At 38.8% G+C, this 15228-nt stretch overlaps 1 protein-coding gene across 1 annotated transcript in view; it reads left to right on the forward strand.

Annotated features, from left to right (window-relative positions):
• Positions 1–15123, forward strand: part of SNX25 (sorting nexin 25) — an 81079-nt gene extending 65956 nt beyond the window's left edge. Inside the window, exons 12-19 of the mRNA XM_039699923.1 lie at positions 4194–4334; positions 4895–5008; positions 5519–5683; positions 8815–8932; positions 10136–10202; positions 11473–11654; positions 13243–13343; positions 14108–15123. Of these exons, the coding sequence (XP_039555857.1) occupies positions 4194–4334; positions 4895–5008; positions 5519–5683; positions 8815–8932; positions 10136–10202; positions 11473–11654; positions 13243–13343; positions 14108–14182 (963 nt within the window). The 3' untranslated portion in view covers positions 14183–15123. The remainder of the gene's footprint in view (positions 1–4193; positions 4335–4894; positions 5009–5518; positions 5684–8814; positions 8933–10135; positions 10203–11472; positions 11655–13242; positions 13344–14107) is intronic.
• The last annotated feature ends 105 nt before the right edge of the window (positions 15124–15228 follow it).

Consider the following 15228-nt stretch of genomic DNA (forward strand, 5'->3'; position numbering starts at 1 on the left):
TTGTAGAATGCATGCAAAAAAATTGTGATGAAAGCAAAAAGTATTACCATCTTCTGGCTCTCTAGTAACACTTATCATGAAAGGATCTCAGTGAATTATATAGTAAGTGTAGGCTGACATATATAAGTACTCTTCTTGACAGTATTACTACGAAGACCTAAAGATCATTTGGGTCTCTGCTGCCTTCCCTTTGTATGCCACTAAGAAAATGTTCCTGAAAAGAATACAGATAGTTTTCTTGAGGTAACTCTTTGTTGGAGAAAAAAAAGTGTGTGCTGTGGAGTTTATTTGGTTGTGTCTTAAGCTCTTGCAAGCCAGTGATAGGTCTGTCAACAGTTAAAGTCATTGTAAAACAAATCCAACAGGTCAAAAAATGTAAGGTGCCAGTTTTAAAACCCAATTCTCCATGTGGAAACATCTGGATTTGGTTTGGTTTTAATGCTGTTTGCAGGTGACACTATTGAAAAGTTCTTAAATTGTCTTTTTAAGAGTTATTTGTAGCTTTGGAAGCCTGGTCTTAAAATCTGGCAAATTTTGGGTGCAGAATGGCAATTTTCTGCACAAATGTAACCACATGCAACTGTCCAGTGTCTCTCATTACCAGAGGAGAAAGTGGTTTGCCTAAATTAGAGAGAGGTTGGAAGAGGCTTTTAATTGCTTGCTGCCTTGGCTACAACTTATGAGTAGTACTGGATTAGGTAATTAAATATAGGTTTGCATAAATTGTGCTGTTTGCAACTCCATGCTTCAAAGGGTAAGCTGGAGAAAACATAGGTGTTGTAGTTATCTTTGTTAGTTAATTGCTTGGGAATATTCTAACTGCAGTGGATGGTTTCAGGGAGCATGAGTAGATGACATAGTCTTTCTATCTGCAAAATACATTGTTGCCAATCCCAGAATATAGCTCTGTGATTTTAGAGAGAGAAAATCTTGGCCCTATTGTTTAGCAGACAAGTGTAGTAAAAGTAATTTTTGCTATAGATCTTGAGCTGAAAGAGTAATAGCCAGTCATTGAGCTTTTAAATTGATCTACTAAATCAGTTAACAGACAATGCACAAAAGAAAAAAATTACTTAAGTCTTGGTTAAAAAACATGTCCAAAATCTTGTTTGTAGTCTCTTAGCTTGAATCTTTCAGTCTTTATAGTTTTGAGTAATTTAAAAAATATATATATATAAATCAGCATAAATAATCTCTAGGTGTCTTTTGGTAGCTCATATTTCCGATAGAACTTACTTTGGAGACTCAGTGTTTTGGCTGGCTTATAGAGGTTGGAAAATACAGTAGGAACATGCTGAATGAAGGGGCCTATGATAGCACCTTGTGTAATTCTGAGTGTCTCTTCCCCATTACAGGTATGTAACTTAGAGCTAAATAGCCTAACTGTATCTGCTTGCTTTAATGGTTTTGGCCTTGTATAATTTAATATTTTAACAGACATTCTGTCTCCCTTGTCCAGAGAATGACTGTTTGAGAGCATAACATCTCTTAAAAAAATCTATTGCTTTCAGAAGGAATTGAGCTTGTAGATCTGAATAAGGTGAAAAAAAATTGCATGTTTCTTGTGGTTACCACACTACAAACCTTGACAAGAGGTGGCTGAAAAGCTGCTCAGTGGACAGGAGCTTGGGGCTGCTGGTTGACAGCTTGAACACAAGCCAGCAGTGTGCCCAGGTGGTCAAGGAGACCAAATGCATCCTGGCCTGTATCAGAAATAGTGTGGCCAGCAGGAATAGGAGTGTTTTTCCCCAGTACTCGGCACTGTAGAGACAGCACCTAAAAACAGGGCTAGAGAAGGGTTAGGGAGGTTGGGAAAAAGCTGGATGGTTTTTTGGGCAGGAGCATTAGAAGTGCAGTCTCACGTTGTGGCACACGAGGTTTGTGTTCAGCAGGAGCTCTGGGCTTCAGCTCTGACCCTTGGAGCACCTCTTGGCTGGAAACAGTAGATACCCTGGTGCCTTGTCAGATGTGCAGCTCATCTTGAGTGGGCTGCAGGTCTGTCAAGGGAAATGCAACCCTTGAACACACTGGGAGGGAGTTTCCACTCAAGATGAGGAAGTGTTACAGTCACTGTGCAGGTGCCAGGCTGTGTCCCTTGAGAAGGGTGGGTTTGAATGAGGAACTTGTCCCACGAGAAGCACTGAAAGCACTTTCAAATTTTGTTTGCTGAACTTAGAAAAGGAAGAATCCGAGGAATGTGGCTCTCTAGTTGGAATTCATTCATGATAGCAATTGTATGAGGTGGTGCCTGCTAACAGCAGAGGACTAGATCTGGTTTAGAAGACCTCCTGACATTTAATTTTTGTTTTCCAGTTTACACATTAATTTGGAAAAAACAAATTCACAAGCACCTAAGTTTATAAAAAATGTTGCATTCCTAAGAAGATCCTGAACATTTTCAGTATTTATATGAGGGTATTTGAGGGTACTTGAAAAAAAAAAGCTGTAATGTGTCTACATCTAGTAATTGGAATTTAGAGGATTCTGCACATAGCTTGAAGCAGGAGTACTAAATCCTCCCATTTTGAAAATGTGCTTTCAGAGGGATGACTCTCTCCTGACAGTTACAGTTCAGATGACCCTACACATGCAAACCCCTGCCCTGGGAACAAATTTAGTATGGAAAATTGGAAAATTTAGTATGACTCAAATCAGCAATTTCAGCACTCATCTCCCAGTATTGAAAAATGACAGCCGGGAGGTGTTTGTTGGTCACCTACAAACAGAGATCCAATCTAGCTCAGAGTAGACAAGGCAGGGACTGACCCAGACAATCCCAGTTGTTCTGCACCGTGTCTCTCTGACCTGCATCTTGGAGGCTGTTCAAGCATCTATTTCTGCAGTAGTCTGGCAGGAGATAGGCACTTCTCCAAATAGCTGCACTGAGCACCAGGCACATTTGCAGGCATTCAGGCTGGTGCTTTGTATTCTGTCTGAGTGCTGCTGCAGCTTTTGACAGAGATTTGTGAAATCTGGGCCTCAGACTTGGCTTCCCAGTGGTCCTTGTGCAGCTTTGTGAGGAATGCGTCACAGGGGATATTATCAATGTACAGCTCTGAATAGCTTAAAATATAAAGGTACATTTCAGCCACATGGCTTTTGCAAGGGTGCTGTAGCTACTAGTCAAATTATTTATCCATACCATTGTGTTGTCAGATCTCTACAGGCTTCTCAGAAAAGGTGTCATAATTTTAAAGTTTATTCTTATCCTAATTAGATTACTTAAATACTCTTTTTTTAAAAAAAAGCTTTAAAGTTATAACTTTGCTTAAAAAGACTGGGAGTGGTATTTCATAACTACTTTATCATTATTTGCATGTATATAAAGACAAGAATTCTAGAGTGAAATATTTTATGCATTTCCATTATTTGTCTTTCATAATCAATCTGGGTGTCTCCTCAAAAGAATTAAACAAAAATTTGCTACCAGTAGGACATAAGGATGAAATTCTTATGTCAATTCTTATATTAAATTAAGAAACAGTGTTGTCACACTGCTGCCGTCATCTCAAGAAAAATTGTTTAACTTTGCTGTAGTTTTCTCATTTGCACTATGTGGTTTATTGTTTCTCCTTGTTTCTCCTTCCTTTGGCTGAGGACTGTAGCTGGATTTATAAGTATTTTTTGTAAAGTTGTGAGTTCCTCAGCAGTAGTGCATGGATACCACAAACTGTGCAAGGAGACCAGCTCAAGTGAGCAGAGAAATCGCTCCATAACAGCACCAGTTGTTGCTAGACCCAGCTGCAGAGCTGCTGTGCCTGCTGCATGGTGAGCCTCAGCAGAAGCACTGGGAAGGGAGGGTGGAAATAAAGGGAGAACACTCAGGTAAATGCAGATAGGAGAGAGTATTGATGAACAATCACAAAGCTACATGGTAGGTACCTTAAAAACTGAAATAATACCCTCAGCTGTATGAAGAGGACATGTCAGGGAGATGTGGCTGCTGGTGGACAGCATTGCAAAACTGTAGGTAAGGTGTAATAGTGGTTAGCTGGAGGACTGGTTCAGGACTGGCACAGCATTTTGGGTGAAGGTTAGTTCATTAAGGGAATTGCTCCATATGTAGCTTTCAAATCTTGAGAGGAGTGTGGGACTGATGACTGAGGTTGCAAGCCAGTCACCTGGCAGCTCTAATGTTCCACTGTTTACTTCCAACAGAGATTACCTTATCTGGTTTTTCTTCCCCCCACAAGGTTTTAGAAGAGAATGGAGAACAAGTGCCCTGTTACTCTGTCATGGTGAGTTTACAAGACGTTGGTGGAGCTGAAACTAAGAACTGGACTGTTCCCAGGAAGCTCAATGAGTTTCAGAGCCTACACCGCAAACTCAGTGAGGTATGAATCTTGCTTACGGGACGGGAAAGATACAAACTGCCAAAATTTGTCAGGATGATAAGAATTTAATGCTACCAGTTTTAATGCCAGCCTTTTGGCTTTTAGCCCTTTAGAGCTAGATTTCTATCTGCATATTTCTGGTCTCTGACAGATGATTATAAAACTTGTTTATAACTTTTCTCCCTTAATAATATTTTACTGGACTAACCCCATTTCAAAATGGTATATGCTCTGCACTGCCATCCAAGAGCCCGCTGTAAGAATTAGGGTTTATGTCTGGCTTCTAGGGAAGTATTAGAAATGACAGCTTTGGGGGAGAGAGAAGGTTGGGATTTTCTTTCACAGTGCTTTAACCTTTCTGTCTGATAAGGAATAGATAAGGGGTGCTGTAAAGGGAGAGGGTTTTGATGTGTCAGCCCATAGTGGAAAAGGGAAGGTGTTTTCTTGAGTGGGGTGTGGAAGTGGGGTGAGAGCGAAAAGGAGTCTTTTCATTTCCATTCTGAACCACCTGTCTTCTTCTCTGCATACATCTTAACTGAGCTCTCCTTTCTCCTACACAGTGTTTTCCATCATTAAAGAAAGTTCAGTTGCCTTCTCTCAGCAAGCTGCCCTTCAAATCCATAGATCAGAAATTCATGGAGAAATCCAAGAACCAGCTTAATAACTTTCTGCAGGTAAGAAAGACAAAACCAACAAAAACCAGCTAAACAGGAGACTTGAGAGGCTGCTGCCTCTCTATTGCCTAAAAAAAGAGCCTAGAACAATAGGTCAAATCGTAAGGTTTGACACTATAAATGTCAGAGTTGTCCAAAATGCCTGAAGTTGAGATGAGTAACCATTTCTTTAGTGGTAATTTAAATTAAACTTCTGTTAATTAAGTAATCATAAATATTGAATCCTTTAATTGCCATTTTCAGCTAAAACTCTTCACAACAAATTCCTTACAAATGAGACATTGTTATAAAACAAGAAAGTTTTAAGACTAAAAGCTTTATTCTTACTAGTTCCAGTAGTTTAGAAATAGTTTCTTTAAGTATCTTTGTGAGATGGGGATTTTCTCACACTACCTTTGAGCTGTGATTTAATCTGTTTTATTGGATGCCTCAATACATCTTATTCCTTAACAAGAAATATTTAATTGATGTGTTGCTGTGTTGTCAAGTGTCATTATTTTTGCTTCATAGAAATTACTCTCTGATGAAAGACTCTGCCAGAGTGAAGCACTTTATGCCTTCTTGAGCCCCTCCCCAGAGCACCTCAAAGTTATTGATGTGCAAGGCAAGAAGTCGTCGTTTTCACTCTCCTCATTTCTAGAACGACTTCCTGGTGATTTGTTTTCTCATCAGGAGGTAAGTGGTAGAAAAGCAATCTTCCCAAATTTAATTACTTATCCTAAGTAAGCAGGGAGAGTCATTAGTATTTGAATGGCAGGCAGTATTTCCAAAGGTCATTCGTAATTTACTGTAAGTGAACAAAGAGTCAGAAGAAAGAGCTGCCTATGAATTTAAAAGATGTTTATTAATAAAACAGGTTTCCTGCTGGTTGGTACATACATATATGCAAATGTGTAAGCTATTGCAAATAAACAAATTGCAGTTCATGTGGGATTGTTTATTTTTTCGCTGCAGAATTCTTCCACTCTTTGAGTTCTGGACATGCATGTTTCAGGTTTTGGCAGGTAAAAATAATTCTCCTTTGGGAATATTCTCTTGGCAAGGACAGCTGTGTATCCCTATTTCAGGACAACTTCTGAAGCAGAGCTAATTTTGATGAAAAACTGTTGGCAAATAGTACAGGCTTACTGAGGGAATTTGCAAATGCAGGCAGGAGTCTATGTAGGCAAACCAGTTGGAGAATTTGTTATTAAGCCATAGAACCCCATTGTTTTTCCAAATGCAATGAATAATAGATGAGTGACTAAAATAGCTCATTGACTAAATTGACTGTAATTCCATGGCACTCTATTCTGTGTTGTCCATGTTCAGATAATACAACATTCAAGATGTTGCTATTCCCCCTTTTAGTTATGCTATACAAAATTCATTTTTAACAGTTAATTTCTTACATGCTGTAGTTGTCTGGAGCAGATGGGTCTTATGCAGGATACTTTGAGACTGGGGATCATGTACACTTCAAGGCTTTTAATAGGAAGAAAGGTGGTCATGGATCTCAGAAATAAGAAAATCCTATATATATACCTTTCAAAAGTATGCTCTGTTTGCATCTAGATGCTGAATGCATGTGCCTCATTTCAGAGTAATGATTATAATGAAAGTTTGAGAAACTAGTTTTGCTTTGATAGAAGTACTGGAGTTCTAAAATTCAAAGTGCTTTCACTAAAATGACTGACAGGTAGAAGTGGCATAAAAGCATTGAAGTGTGAAGCTATTTGTATTTTGCTATTTAATTGAAAAACATCCTCAAGACAAAGCCAAACTGCATAGATATTTTATTATGGGAGTGTGTAGGAGGAAATAGTTGGGAAATACAGGAGAAGGAAAGAGAATTTTTAATACTAGTTTGTGAAAGGAGAAAGAACAAATAAACAAAGCAGAAATTATGTAACTGTTATTGCTTTACATTTCTCTTCCCTCTCTTCTCCCTTCTTTCCTTAAGCTTATACATAACAGAATACAGATGGTGGGAACTCTTAGACCCTATGAATGAGTATGTCAAACAATTGTCCTAAAGTGAAAGTAATAAAATAGAATGGAAGGAGACAGCTTGTGAGGCAGTCTGGGATTAGCTCTGCTGTTTCCTGGACTCCCATGTCTTTCATTAAGAGCTTTGGATCAGCTCAGTCTTGCCCCACTGATAGATACTTTGGATACTTTCCTAAAGCAGTTAAACTGGGGTTAAACCATTTGGTACAAGGACATAAATGAAGTTAGTTGTGTTAAACCACATGTAAAACTGGTATAATTGTGTTCTTTTTGTAACTGAGACTTCCTGGTTTAGTTTGTGTTTTGGACTTTGTAGTATAGAATGCTCTCATTCAGCTCTCTCTTTGCCTTTAATCTCATGTCACATTTTTCAAATATATGTCAGAGCAATCATATTACCTCTTGAGTGTTGTGTTCAGGATTAGATACTGCAGCAATTTCTCTATATATATGTAACTCCTTGGACAGGGTTAGCTTTAGAACTTATTTTTCAGCTCTCTAGACCAAAACCAAATCAGAGCAAAAACGCAGTTGATATCATCTAGAAAGAAGGGCTTTTAGGTTTATAAATTTACTGGATAGAAAATGCACTGTAGTGTAAGAACTTACAGTTCTTGTTGCATTTTCTAAATGACAGGAGATTCACTGAATAGCAGAAAAATAAATCAGTATTAGGTGATGGAATGATGAGGACAAAAGGAAGAGATGATTGAGATCTTTGAAAACCAGGCTGAAGAAGAAAATTTGCACATCATTGTGACCATTCCTGATCCAGAGACTGGGGGATTGCACCAGCCTCAGTGGAGGTCAGCTCTGCTCGAAGCATAGGCAGGCAGGGCAAGATCCAGGAAAGCAAAGGGATGTGTTGGCTGCCATGAGTAATGACAGGAGTTGTAGTCCTGATCCTGAAGCAATCTCCATGACAGGGAGAAACAACCTGCTGTCTGCCTGTCACTCTTGAACAGATGGTACTGCCAGAATTGAGGTGGGTCAACCCAGTCACCTTCTGGGAGTCTGTCTGAATAGCTCTTCTCCCTTTGGTGCCCCAAGCTTGGGTACCCTCAGGCTCAGGTCACTGAGTATCACAATTTGTGTTTCTGCCTGGGACTAGTTTTCATTAATGGTGCTTGTCTGTGCAGTGGCCAGTTGCCCTTCCACTGCTGGGTTTGGCTCCCAGCTTACTTCAAGGACAACTGGTTAGGGCCTGATCCCACTGAGTGGCTACAGCTCTGAAGGCACTGTCTGTTCTCCTGGGGAGCCAGCTACCTGCTTCTCTCTGTGCAATAACCAGATTCTCCCCTCTACTCCCAGCTGTTTGCATTGCAAAGAGCTCCAGCTGTCTTAGCTTCCCATCCTGAATATTTTTTATGGGTGTTGTGTCAGAAGAGGCTGTTGAGTGCCATCTCCTGCTTACAGTTCTCACTTGTTTCCTAGCAGTACAACTCCCACCTCACCTGCTTTCCTTCATCCAGCTGGTGTTGATGGGGCAATATAGGCAGTAGATTCTGAAAATCTGGGCAGCATTGAGGTGCTTATTGGGGCAAGGCTGCAAGCAGAAGATACAGCAGTGATGATAATTCCAGCAATGCAGTGTCCTCATGCCTTCAGTCCACTGGGAAGTTTTCAAGATCCCTAGCGAGATTCCTGTTTGCCAGATCCTGCCAGCAGCAGATTTTGGCTCTAACACTGTTTTTTGACAGAACTGGCTGTGCTCCTTCCCCAGAGCATAGGGAAGTTACTGTCCCCAGTAACTAAATCCATTCTGGAAGAAGGCTGGGGAACTGCAGCACACACCCATGTTGTCCCTCTCTTCCTAGGAAGAAACAGAAGAGGACAGTGACCTGTCGGACTACGGAGAGGAGGTGGATGGGAAGAAGGACTCTCTTGCTGAGCCGTGTTTCATGCTGATTGGAGAGATTTTTGAACTGCGAGGAAGTAAGATGTAAACCTCGTCAACTGCTAATGGAATGTCTTGGCTCTGTAGGGCACTTCATAATTCAGGTTTTTGTGCTGTTTCAATAAGTGCAATCTATATTGCACTTAATCATCATTCTTACAGTCTATGCGGCCAGTTTGGGACCAAGCTATTCTTCAGTAGTTCATCATTTTGGAGTGAAATTACAATATAAAATGGCAATAAAAATGTAACTGGTAGGGGAGAGCATTTGCACGTAGTATTTTTAAATTTTTCATGCAAAAATTAGGAAAAAGGAAAAAAGGACAATAGTATGCTTTTTGTTAATAGGCTGTTCATTAGATTGTAGGAAATCTTGAAGAAGGAAAGATAGCTTTATTATAGAACATGTTTCTGACAAAGAAATATAATTTTAATATCTGTTTTAAGTGAATTATATATGCATTTTAGTTCTGCACTGTGATGAAAATTATACTAGAATTGTGGTATATTTAAATACTGGATTTTCCCCCCTTTTTACATAACTGAGTGATGATGATAAAGAAAACTATTTTTGTTTCTGTTTGAATGTGCACATGATGCTCTATAAAATTATTTACAGGGTAACTATTACAAAATGTGTCACCTTCCAAAAATGGCAGATGTATCTTCCAAATATAGACTTTATTGTGATGATAAACAGTATGAAAGAAAGATTTACCACTAATTACTAGGAAGCGCTCACTTTTGTTTCCTTTATTTGTAATGGAAAGCTGACTGCTTGGTTTGAGTGAAATTCTGAAAATGTTTTCAGAATTTTAATGGTACTGCTGTGTGTACTTTATACTAATATGTATGAAAAGGTATAAAAGGGTGGGATGTTTGAGGACATTCATTTTTTTTTGTAATAGAAAAAGGGGTTTGAGTAGTTGTATTGCTCAATAAACTTGAAATATTCTTACATATAAATATTTATGGTATAATCTAGAATGCATTTTATATGCATACTTATATAATCTGCAGGACTTAAAAACCATACAGCAAACAGTACAAGGAATGTGATAAAGAAAAATGAAACCTCTGTACAATTAATGGAATCTTAGAAAGGGTTATAACAACATGTTTACTGTAGGGGTGGGTTGTTTGGGTTTGGTGGAAGGTAGGGGGAGGGTTTTGCACATGATCATGGGTTCTGTAATGTTATTAACTTAGTCATTATTTTTTATAATTTTTCATTGTTCTAGTGTTCAAGTGGGTCAGAAAAACATTAATTGCACTAGTACAAGTCACTTTTGGAAGAACCATCAACAAGTAAGTAACTGTTGCTTTAACTGAATTTTTATCATCATTCTATTAAAAAAAAGGCTGACAGAAGAACTGATACAAATAACCTGGGCATCCTGTTGGATATGATAGTCTACATTTGTTTTCTACAGCTCAACTTACAGCTATGTTGTGTTTATTAGAGAAAACAGAGATGTGAATTATCTTTATGCTGCCAGGTGAGGCCTGCCTGATGCTATGAGCATACCTGTCTGTAAACACCCCATATGGAAAGCTGTATCCCTGGTCAGAAACAAATTTTAGAAGTATGTGAATTACCTTTATGCTGCCAGGTGAGGCTTGCCTGATGCTATGAGCATACTTGTCTGTAAACACCCCCATATGGAAAGCTGTATCCCTGGTCAGAAACAAATTTTAGAAGTATTCTATCAGCACAGCAGGCTGTTCTTTGTCCAGTCAGTGACTAAATTTGCACTTGCCAGCATGGCTTTTAAAGCCTCTTACGTACATTGCGTTGCAGTAAATTGGACTGGTCTCAGTATCCACTCACTGAGTTTTAAATTGATTGGTTCATTTGTTCATAGCCTGCTGATAATTGGAAAATGCCTGAAGGAGGACAGAGAGGCAGAGAATTTGTGAGCATAGCTTGCATGCAAAGTTCCTGTGTAGCTTTTTATATGTAGGTTGATTTTATTCATTTTAAGGGATTTGGCTCTATGGCAGCAGTACTGACTGGAGCCTGCTCTCTATCTTAGACTCCTGGTGCTGAAGGCTACAGTGAGTGGTGCAGCCACAGGAAGAGGCTGCTATCTCTGTCTGTAATCCCTTCGGTAATGTGCTTTGCTATCTGTGAAGGAACCTACTGTGCCTCTGTCAAAATTGTCTATTTTTATCCTAGCAGGCACATCTCCACAGGCAACTAGTTTGGAGTTTGCTACTATTATTGACCTGATTTTCCTGACTTTTCCTGGTGGAGCATTTGTAGTGCAATCCTTGAAATGTAGTTTTGATGTATATTTCAATTTTTTCACTATTTTCAATAGTACTTGGAATTTGAAATGGATGTTTGTGGATTACATTGAAAAGCAGCCTTCTCCAGATCTAAGTGAGGTATCTGGACTGATCTAGATCCCAGAGCTGAATATGACCTGCTGTTATGCCAATGAAATCAACTCAGTATACTGGCAAAATTACATGAGAAAGAACATCTCTTCCCCTACTTGGAGGAGTAAAAAGAATAAATACGGGTAAAACATGAGACTAGCTCTGAAGGGCTCCCTTCTACACTTCTTTACAGGCAAATCCGTGACACTGTACACTGGATGTTCAGTGAACCAATGCTTGTTTACTACATTGGTGTGTTTCGAGATGCTTTTTGGCCAAATGGAAAGTTGGCTCCACCACCGAGAGCCAAAAGTGATGAACAAAAGCAGGAGACAAAACAGAGAGCACAGCAAAAACTACTTGAAAACATTCCAGGTGAGATCACTTTGATTCTTCTTAATCATGGATTTAATAACTAATAAGGAAACTGGTTAATCAAATTATTTTCCTGTAGAGTTTTAAATTATGATTATTTGCATAAATAAGGGTGATTTTGGTCTTAGTCTTTGCCTCTCCTGCCTGTCTGGTACAAGGCATGGATTCAGATATTATTGGTGGACGCAAAATCAGAATTGCTGTATTTTTATGCATCATGTTCATCAAGGAATCTCAGTTGATTCTCTCTCTGCCGGTTCTCTGTGACCAAATAGGTGGCTCTGCTACTTGGAATTACTTGCCAAATAGGGAGACTGGCACCACCCCAATTACTTCTTCCTCTTACATTTTAGTTGGAGAGAGAGACACATGCTGTCAGTGTTGTGTGTTGTCTATTTCTGATAAGAGGTCTCAGGGCACTGAATGTTAGAGTGACCTGCAGCCTAGGCAGAAAAAGATCCTAGATGGAGTGTTTTTTTCAGTACTTTTCTTTGCCTACCCTTACTTCCCAAGCCTGGGCCTACCCTTACTTCCCAAGCCTGGGCCTTTTCAGCCAGAATGTTTTTGGGGCACCATTCTGAGATGCTCCATCCTGTCCCACTCACAGGACAGGAAATCCAGTTACATATTTCTGACTCCTCAGAGATCATGTAAACCCAGAGGCACCTAACTGAAAAGAATCAAAATCATTATCATTTAGATCTGGAAATGCACTTCAACATAGCTTGAATGCTTTTTCTATGCTCCATCTGAAGAGAACGAGCTATTTTATGGCTTCATTTAGATATCTCATATACCCCCATGCATTAGGTAGTTCAATCAACTTTTACTGCAAAAAAGGAGTAGGTATGTGTGCAAAATATTTGTCTTTTGATGTGTAAACAACCATTCAATTTACTGCCCATGTTATATACTCATCTACTTACCTAAATAGCCTTCCATAGTTGGTTTGTGGTATTGTTTGATTTCCTGTTTGTTTCTGAGCTTGGAGCCATATGTCAGGACTTAGCTGAATGCACCTTAGATTAATGATGGAGCACTGAATCACTATTTGTTCTCTAATTTAATCCAAAGTGTAAATAATTGACTTAGAATTCTCTTAACTGCCTTCTTGTGGGAAGTATTCTCTATGAAGGTTGAGAGTCAATTAAAGTGCTAAATTTGTTTTAAATGTTGTAGAAGTTGTGTCTTTGGCTTAAGGTGCATTTAAGTGAAAGGTTTAATGATGTGTGAGATGAGACTTGACTTAGTGAGGTGAACTACTGAAACAGCATTTGATGTATTATGTTAGAACACAAAAATGTTCTGAAATGCACACACTGTTATCTGTTGGGTAACTGGAGAATAAGGGTATCTTTTCAAGCTGTGTTTTTAAAAGGTTGGTGAGTAGGGACTCTGTGTATCATGTAGCCAAAGGCTAATGAAGTGCAATGGCTTTGTTTCCCTGTCTTTATGGTTGAACTAGATGATCTGGAAGGCCTCTTCCAACCTTTATGATTGTGATTTTGGGTAGTACAATGATGAATCTGGCTGTAGGTTTTGCGTAGCATGAGTGAAACAACATAAACTGAAGTAATGTTTGTTGCAGATACTCTGCAGAATCTTGTTGGACAACAAAATGCCCGTCATGGTGTAGTGAAAGTGTTCAATGCATTGCAAGAGAGAAAGGCTAATAAACATCTACTTTATGTGAGTAACCAGAAAAGCACCTATTTAACAACATAATCCTGTAAGTTACTGAGCTCTACTCACTCAGTATTAAAGCCTAGGGGATGTTTTTGCAGAGATTAATTTATTGTTAAAATAAGTCAGTTGCTCTAGGTTTGATCACTTGACTAAGTTTGAATAACAGAAGATGTTTAACAGCAGCATTGTTTTTGTCTAAAAGACACATCCTATGTGCCTGACTTCATAAGGTACAAACTAATTTCTTCGTACAGTTTAGAAAATAAGCATACCTTGCAGAATCCTAGAGAAGGACAACTCCAGGACTGGCTCATAGTTAGGATATGACAGCCTTTCAGAAGTTCTATTCCTCAGCTGCTGGGAATAGTTGGAATATGCAGCTGGACACCTTTCACAGTCAGTCTCTTCTGGCACACTCCAGACAGCAGCCTGTCACACAACGCTGCCCCAGCACCAGAGAGAAGGTGCATGCCCTGGGGCTTAGGATGCTATGGAGTCTTCGGCAGAACAGCACCACTTTATACCGGTTAGGAAATCGCCATCTGAATGGAGCTGCCCTCAACACTGCCTCCTTTCAGCCTTAAGACATTTCCCATGTTATCTGTAGGGCGTGTGCTAAACTTCTGGATGAAAGAAGAGTAGTTGCACAAATGATGAATGTAATCAAACCTATGTGCTTCTGTTATTTGTGGTTTTCTAAAAATTACAGAAAGGAACAAGAAATTTGGTTGGCACCTGTAAAACTTTAACTCTTTTCTGTTTTTCAGGTTTTGCTGGAACTGCTGCTAACTGAACTGTGTCCTGAGCTGAGAGCTCATTTAGAGCATCTTAATGCCACTTAGGTTTGAATCTGCACAATTGGACCACTAGAGAAATGTCTATGTTCAAGAATAGACATGAAACTTATTTTCCTCTTTTCCATAGAGGGCTGAGGACTATGATTATTTTTAGCATTTTTCTTTCCTCTTGAGTTTTTTGTGAAGTACAGACTTGAAAAGATCTGATGCTGTTGTAGGGTAGACAAAAAATGCTGTATAGCTGCCAATTTTTATTTAAATTGTTCTATTTGACTACTCCTATGTTTCAAATATAGATTGAAAAATAAATGTTCATATATGCTGAAAGAAACCAGAAGATATTTTAAACATTTATGGAAAGAAATTCTGCTTCTAATGGTAAACTAATGAATGTTGTACAGTTCTAATCTCCTCACTGAGGATCTGAGCATTCCTTTTTTTTTCTTGTGTATTGAAACAGCCTTGTTGTGCAATACTACATGTAAAGCTATTGTGAAAATTTTATCAATTTTGGTTTTACCAAAGATTTCCTGTAGTTTGAAGCATTTGTAAGCAATAAATATCACAACTGGATTGCAGCTTGATAATGAGGCTGTACTGACAACAGATCAATGGGTTTGACAGCACTAGTTTCATAAGAAGTATCTACATTGCTTTGAAGTCTGTGTCAAAATTATGTATTGTAAACTGGTATGTCCTAACAGAATGCCTGTGTTAAATGTTAGTTCAGAGATTAGTGCTTATGAATTGCTTCTATGATGATCAAGTAGACATTTAATTAAACCATTCTGATAACTTCCCTGATATTATTCAGGGCTGTTTTGTTCAAATGCCCCAATTTCAAATAACCTTCAAATCTTTCTCTTATTTTATACAAGGAAAGAAAACTGTCTTCAGTGGTTGGTGGTTTTTTAAAATTTATGTAAAAATATGTACATATGATGTTAATGCACATCTAAATAATTAAACATCATCAAAAATCCCTAGCTGACACTCACTACTGTCTTCTCAATTCAGTACAGTTGTGCTCTTGGAAAAACTACTTGCAGTTATGACTGGCTGTATTGTAAGGTACATACAATCTGTATGAT

Source organism: Passer montanus, unplaced genomic scaffold, assembly GCF_014805655.1.
Source record: "Passer montanus isolate IOZ18808 unplaced genomic scaffold, ASM1480565v1 scaffold14, whole genome shotgun sequence".
NCBI lineage: Eukaryota > Metazoa > Chordata > Aves > Passeriformes > Passeridae > Passer > Passer montanus.